This window comes from Lipotes vexillifer, unplaced genomic scaffold, assembly GCF_000442215.2.
Source record: "Lipotes vexillifer unplaced genomic scaffold, Lipotes_vexillifer_v1.1 scaffold518, whole genome shotgun sequence".
NCBI classification, from domain to species: Eukaryota; Metazoa; Chordata; class Mammalia; order Artiodactyla; family Lipotidae; genus Lipotes; species Lipotes vexillifer.
Window position 1 is genome coordinate 828,874 of NW_006780945.1, and position 7,713 is coordinate 836,586.

At 39.3% G+C, this 7,713-nt stretch overlaps 1 protein-coding gene across 1 annotated transcript in view; it reads left to right on the forward strand.

Annotated features, from left to right (window-relative positions):
• Window positions 1–7,713, forward strand: part of ACOX1 (acyl-CoA oxidase 1) — a 20,792-nt gene that overhangs the window by 9,456 nt on the left and 3,623 nt on the right. Inside the window, 5 exon segments of the mRNA XM_007454328.1 lie at window positions 4,477–4,584; window positions 5,769–5,888; window positions 6,030–6,145; window positions 6,561–6,730; window positions 7,660–7,713. The exon segment at window positions 7,660–7,713 is cut by the window's right edge and continues 1 nt beyond it. Of these exon segments, the coding sequence (XP_007454390.1) occupies window positions 4,477–4,584; window positions 5,769–5,888; window positions 6,030–6,145; window positions 6,561–6,730; window positions 7,660–7,713 (568 nt within the window).

The following is a 7,713-nucleotide window of genomic DNA, read 5'->3' on the forward strand; positions in this document are numbered from 1 at the left end:
TCCCCTACCCCCCCACCCATGACAAGTCTGACGGGCGCCTCTGAATGATGGCCTCTCCACCAGGAATCCCTCTGGTTTCTAGTCATGGAAAGTAGCGTCTCAGCACTGTGAGTGGTTGGCCCCAGGCCATAGCTTTCAGTCCTACTTCAGAGTTTTCTCCTTTTAGCTCCTAGGCGCACATTAATTTTTCTTCCTACACATCATTCTTTTAAAAACAGCACAGTTGACATTCCTGTCTGTGCGTGAAAGGTACTCTCTTATCCCTGGAATGTGTTTTTCCAGGGATTTCTACTTTTTTTTTTTTTTTAATTTTTTATTTTGAAATGATTACAGATTCATAGGAAGTTGCAAAAATAGCATGGAGACGGTCCCGTGAACCTTTCACCCAGTTTGCACCAGTGGTGACATCTTACAGGATTTCCACTTTGATGCTTCCGAGTCTAGCTCTGATTTTGGCAAGTCTTTCTAGTGTCCCCACCGTTGTCCTCAGCCCAGGTTGCACTAGAAGACGTGATTAGGAGATGAGATTTTTGTCCTTGTTTTGCCATTATCTTTTTGACCTGAAGACACATAATTCATCTCAGCTTTAATTTCTCTGTAAAATGAGGAAGTTATTCATGCATTCTTCAATCTTTATGTGATTAGTTAGCTGAAAGCTCAGCACACCCCCGCCCTCTTTGGAAGACATCACATGTCAGCCCCTGCCTAGAGCACCCTGTCCTGACTTTTCTCCTCAAGTGGAACAATTGGAGAAATTTTGAAACTGAAATGTTTAGGCTCATTTCTAAGTTAATGAGCACAGTAAGAGTAATATAGAATTGATTAATTTTGAGCTGGAAGTTAAATAAAATGCCAGTAGCATGCAACATTACAAAGCCATATAGAACTATTTCCTATTAGAAATAAATTCACATAAAAGTCTAAGGCACCTGCAAATTTTAAATGGAAAAGAATGACTTTAGAAAGTGGATTTAAAATGACAACTAACATGTTTATTATCATTTGTGATAATTCCCATATAATTGTAATGGAGAGCTTGTTATGCATGAATCTGTAATTTGTAAATGTTATGGTCTTCACTAAAAATCGCATGTCTTTTTATTTCTGAAATTAATTATTGGGATGAAGAGCACTGTCAATTTTTGTATTACATTGTTTCAGTAGCATGTGGCTGGATATTTGTGATGGATCCAAATGAAATGACCAGAATTATGTGAGGAATGTGGATTAATGCTGGATGTTTTATGGACAAACAGAAAAGATTCTAGCCTAGAAGTATTATTGAAATTAGATCCTGGAGAAAACTTTTGTCCAAGAGAACCACTATGTTCTCCTGTCTCATCTTTTCATTAGAATAAATAAGTCACTGTACAACTTAAATTCTCCACTCCATGCAGCCTTTTCAGGTTTTTTATTTACTTTAATTGCAAGGCGCGAATCTTCTGCCTTGCTCTCATGGTCTTGTGCCGCACAGGCTTTGGCATCGGTAGCCAATCCCTGCCGAGATTAATTAATTTTAGAGATGCGTAGCCTTAGAAAATACTTCTCGCCAACATAAGAAAAATGGAAATTGCTAAGAGTTATAAAGTAATACAGACGGGGCAGTGCTCCCATCCATGATAAAGTCCACCCATTAATTCATACTTAACCGAAGGGTTTTTTTTCTCCTTCCCTTGCTCTGTTTGTTCAAATTGCTGATTCTCTCACACCTGATGACTCTTCTCTCAAATGCCCATCCTTGGTATTTCTTTGAAGCCTTGTGCACCGAGGGCAGTCTGGGCCTCTGGATCTTCACTTGGGCATGTTCCTGCCCACCTTGCTTCACCAGGCAACCGAGGAACAGCAGGAACGCTTCTTCGTGCCCACCTGGAACTTGGAGATCATTGGCACTTATGCCCAGACAGAGATGGGTCATGGTACGGTGCATTCTGTCTACCTTCTGGGTTGGGCGGGGCTCTTCGAGCTTAGCATGCATAGAGTGTCCACCACGTGTCAGCAGTGGCATGTCCACGTGCTGTGTAAGATCTGTTTAAATGCAGTCTTTCTGCAGCGGCCAGGGTTTTCATACATATAAGTCTTGGCATAGACAATGCTTTGGTCGGTGGAAATTAAAGCTTATATTATCACAGACATGCTGATGGAGTATACATGGTTCCCCTTCAGAAGGTCAAGAATTACAAGTCAGGCCTTACTTAATAAGTGATTTTTCAAGTTTACTGAAGTTGTATGGAATTTGTGTGTACATAGAGTCTGAACCCATCTCTTTTTCTTCACTACTATCTGACTATCTTTGCTACTGATACCTTAATGAACTTGCACAGATTGCAGAAGAAATACAGATTAACAGAATGTGTGCTCTTTGACTTGCTGAAGGGAAATGAGTGGCTTATATAACGAAAACATGCAGCATTTTGTACCTTGACATTATTTGTGCCTTGATTCAGTAAATTTAGTAAAGTTCTGAAAGTGGCTTTGGCCACAGTTTAGAAAAAATAAGATAAGTTGTACTTCCGGGCAGTTGATTTCACACTCTGTATGTACTGCCTTTCTGCTTTTTTTAAATGTATGTATATTTATTTATTTATTTTTGGCTGCGTTGGGTCTTCGTTGCTGTGCATGGGCTTTCTCTAGCTGCGGAGAGTTGGGCTACCCTTCATTGTGGTGCATGGGCTTCTCATTGCGTGGCTTCTCTTATTGTGGAGCACGGGCTCTAGGTGTGTGGGCTTCAATAGTTGTGGCACATGGGCTCAGTAGTTGTGGCTCGCGGGCTCTAGAGCACAGGCTCAGTAGTTGTGGTGCACGGACTTAGTTGCTCCGCGGCATGTGGGATCTTCCCGGACCAGGGATGGAATCCGTGTCCCCTGCGTTGGCAGGCGGATTCTTAACCAGTGCACCACCAGGGAAGTCCCTGTACCACCTTTTTTTTTTCTTTCTATCCCTCACCTGTCTTTTCCTGTGAACTGGATGGGGCTGAAGGTGGTGGCTGTGCCTGGTAGCATCCGTTCCACATTGGTATCTGTGTTTACCATTCGTTTACTTCTGGCTTCTCTTTTCCTACTCAGACATTTCAGAACAGCTGGTCTAGTGTATATTTTCCACTTGCTCCTTATTCCTGTACAACTTCATCTTCATTTGATTGCTAATTTGGCTTTCAACTTCCGTGGTAAATAGTATTTTAGAGGATTTTCCTAAAACTCGAAGTGGAATACTATTTGATTCAGTTGTGTATTTGAAAACGTTTTGTCATTACCTGTTCTGTTTAATATGCTACCTTGTTTTCTGTAAAAGTTTCTTTGGTGAAAGGAGTCTTAGTGTCTGATTCCTTGATTCCCACACAGGGAACGGTTGTGGATCACGCATAAACTGTCCATTTCCGTTATTTAACTCGGGAGTTTCTAAGTGTTTCACAGTTTAAGTGTTTAATGAGATCTGGCATTACCAAAGCAGTTCTCAGCATTGGCTACAGGATAGTATTACTAGGGAGGGTGTCACTTACATTTTTCTGTAACTTTTTTCAAATAATTTTGGCACGTTTGTATTAGGATTTAAAACACAAATCCCTGTCCGTCTCCATTATACATAAAACTCTTCCTAGTCACACTAGTGAACCAGCCAGGAATAAGTTAAGGCTTAGCGTTGAGTCTGCAGGGCGAACTTGGACCTTATTATTGGACTTTTAGAAATTAAAAAAAGTCACTGTTCCAGGTCTTTTCCGCATAATGATTATAACGTTTTTTTGTTTTGTTTTGTTTTGTTTTTTGCCGCACTGCGAGGCATGTGGGATCTCAGTTCCCCAACCAGGGATCGAACCCGCGCCCCCTGCATTGGAAGCGCGGAGTCTTAACCACTGGACCGCCAGGGAAGTCCTGGTTATAACTTTTTAAGTTCTTGTTTTCCTTTCTAGCATTCATTCTGAAATAAATTCTCAGTTTACAAGAACTTTAGTCGGAGTCTCTTCCTGTCACGTGTTCTCATTCTTTGTTATAATACAGAATTCCAGAACATTGCATTGGCGTGGTAGACACGATACAAATGAGTTGAAATTGGTGCACTAACAACTTAGATATGCCTTTAAAAGGTCAGTTAACTTCCCTGTTAAATTCGTATCCTGTGACCTTACGAAACTATGATTCTAATCTGCCTTTATTTTACATTTTCTTTTGGTTGATCTAAATAAATGTTCCATATCCACTGCCACAGAAGTGCACTAAATCAAGTACAGAAATGGAATATGCTTGACATTTATATTTTCAGCTTAATAGGAACAAATCAGGAAATTACATATTAATTAATTAAGCTTAGGAAATTACGTATCTTGGTTATCAACCATTTGTAGTTCATCTACAGATGTTTTGTTGTTGTTAGATTTTGTTACTCTCTGAGATGCTAGAGCTTTAAAGGACTAGGCAGGAGATTTTACCCTGTACTGATTTTTTCCCATATTCTGTCTGAAGTAGGTGTGATTCATTTTCTTAGGAACTCATCTTCGAGGCTTGGAAACCACAGCCACTTATGACCCTGAAACCCAGGAGTTCATTCTTAATAGTCCTACTGTGACCTCCATCAAGTGGTGGCCTGGTGGGCGTAAGTGAATTTTTTAACAGTTATTGGATGTTTTAAGATTTATTATAACGTGTTTAGAATGCAGAGCTTATATGAGAATATAATTTTGAAATATAGAAAAAGCTCTTAGAGCTTAAACTATTCTAAGATATTTCACATTCTCTTGTGTTGCATGTTACAGATAGTTATGTTTTGCAAAGCGCAGAAAGGGCAGCTATCTTACTCTGCTTTTCATGGTTTTTCATTTAAATATTCTCGTGTGTTAGCATAGTTTCCATAGTCATCATTTAAAGTAATTTCGTTTTCCCTGTTTGGTTAGTCATTTCCATACTGGAAAGCATTTGAGTTGTTTTCAAATTTTTATTATAAATAGCTTTGACATGAAATTTATTTAATATCGTCTTCCATTCTGAGTTATTGTTTTAGGATATATATTTCAGATGAGATTAGTGGTTGAAGGATTTTGTTATTCACGTCATATATTTTAATATGGGATGTTACATTTTGATAGGTAAAAAACTAGCAAGCAAAAAAAGAAATATTTCTGGATGCGCTAACCAAAAATCTCTTAAAGCAGCTGTATCCCATAGTATTTCCTGCAATGACGGAATATTCTCTGTCTTTGCTGTTCAGTATGGTAGCTACTAGCCACTTTCAGCTTTTGAGCACTTGAAATGTAGCTAGCTGACTTGAGGGACTGAATCTTTTATTTTATTTAATTATAATTAATTTAAATGTAAACAGCCACGTGTGGCTAGTGGCTACTGTTTTGGAAAGCCCTGCCTTAAGGGAGAAAAAGTATGTAATTTAAAGTAATGTTCTAGAATTATCCTAAAACTTTATTTATGTAAATGAATGAAAAATAAGTAGAAAAGCCTACATTTTAAAAATGCTGTCAAATTAACATGCTGTACACCTTAAACTTAGACAATGTTATATGTCAGTTATATCTCAATTAAAAATGTGTTCATATACTTAAAAAATGAAGGATTGCTTTGCCAAAATTCAATGAATTTTAATAACTATCAGCTTAACTGGATTTCCTTCTGAAAACTAGGCGTGACACTGTCATAAGAAAAGCTCTCTGGACACACTTTATTGATGGAATATAGTGTTGTATTTAACATATGCTTTTCTCCCCCTCTTTTGTTTCTATGAAAATGTAAAAACGTTTCTTCTCTCTCTTGTTCTCTTTGATGTTGCAGTTGGAAAGACTTCAAATCATGCGATAGTACTCGCCCAACTCATCACTCAGGGGAAATGCTATGGATTACATGCCTTCATTGTACCTATTCGTGAACTTGGGACGCATAAGCCTTTACCAGGTTAGAACTGTTCATCTGATGTTGAGGTGAAAATTAAACCAATCACTTTCTTCTGCTAAAAAGTATAATACATAACTAAAGAATAGGAGGGAAGCCAGGAATTCCAGAGCATAAACACCTTGTGACTTTCATCTGCGGTAGGTATTACTGTTGGAGACATTGGCCCCAAATTTGGCTACGATGAGATGGATAACGGCTACCTGAAGATGGACAATTATCGCATTCCCAGGGAAAACATGCTGATGAAGCACGCTCAGGTATATTTAGACAGAAAGTAGGAGGAGAGGTGTCAAACACGGGGATTTCAGCGGCTGTTGATAATCACGGGGTTAGAAGGATCTGTTCTTTTAGAAGGTACTAACAGGTTTTTACTTCTGAAGCTGCTTTTATTATGATCATGAAATCAACAGCAGTTGGCAGGTATGAAGAGCATGTTTTGTCTTGCTAAACCAGTGGGGCTCAAACTTTAGCATGCATTAGAATCACCTGGAGGGCTGGCTAAAACCTAGAGTGCTTGGCCCCCAGAGTTTCTGATTTCGGAGGTCAGGGTGGGGACTGAGCATCAGGTGATGCTGACGCTGCCTTTCTGGGGACCACACTTTGAGAACGACTTGCTTAAACTGCCACTTGGTATTAACAGAAGGAAGCATCCATCTCATGTTCTTTTTCCAGGTGAAGCCTGATGGCACATACGTGAAACCCCTGAGTAACAAGCTGACCTACGGGACCATGGTGTTTATCAGGTCCTTCCTTGTGGGAGAATCCGCTCGGTGTCTGTCTAAGGCATGCACCATTGCCATCCGCTACAGTGCCGTGAGGCATCAGTCTGAAATCAAGCCAGGGTAAGGGTGGAGTCTGAGATGAGCTTGGTACTGAAGACCTGGCTTGGACCCCATCCAAATATCAAAATTCCCAAATGTGTTGTGGAGAAAGTGCATTTGCTGTAAAATTAGCTAGGATGGCAGTGTACTGGGTCTGAGAACCTAGACTTCCCTTAAGTGGAAAGTTGAGAATAACCACCTAATTATTACTTTTAACCTTCTAAGAAAAACAGTAATATTACTTGAGATTTATAAATGAAATGTTGAAAACACTGAAGGTGGTGTGAAGATTCTAGCTGCTACTAACAGTTACAAATCGGGTATAGTGAAAGTGACATTAAACTTGATTCTCTGTTGTGTTCGTGGACATGGTTTATTCTTACACCTGCCTATTACTTGGGCATGACTCTTTGATAAACTTTTTACTCTTAAAGAAGGAATAAAGAAATTGATAAGAGCAGACCTGCTTAGACTTCAAATATTTAACTCAGTGCATTGGGTCTCCTCAAATTGTGGTCAGAATATAGTTTATTCAGCCATCTAGACCCCTTTAACGTTGTCTTCCTCCTGTGAAGTTAATGAACTTTGGTTCTGGAAGTTGCCATGAGATACAATTTTCTTAGATTGGAAAGACTAAGAAAAATAGGAAAGTCAGCTAGAAAATCCTGTCCAACTAAGGCAGCTCATCGAGGTGGTTAAGCACGTGGTCTTCTATAGCCAAATACCCTAGATTTAAATCAAGGATCTGCCACTTATTAGCTCTCTGCCCTGGGTAGGTTCTTAACCTCTCATTTTCTCCATCTGTAAAATGGGGGTAATAAAAGTTATCCTCCCAGGATCTTTATAAGGATTCGATAAATTAGTCTTTCAAAGTGCTTAGACCAGAACCTGGCACATAGTAAGCTCTGTGTAGGCATTTAATTTTTCCCCCCTTTTTTTATATGCTTTAGTGAACCAGAACCACAGATTTTGGATTATCAAACCCAGCAGTATAAACTCTTTCC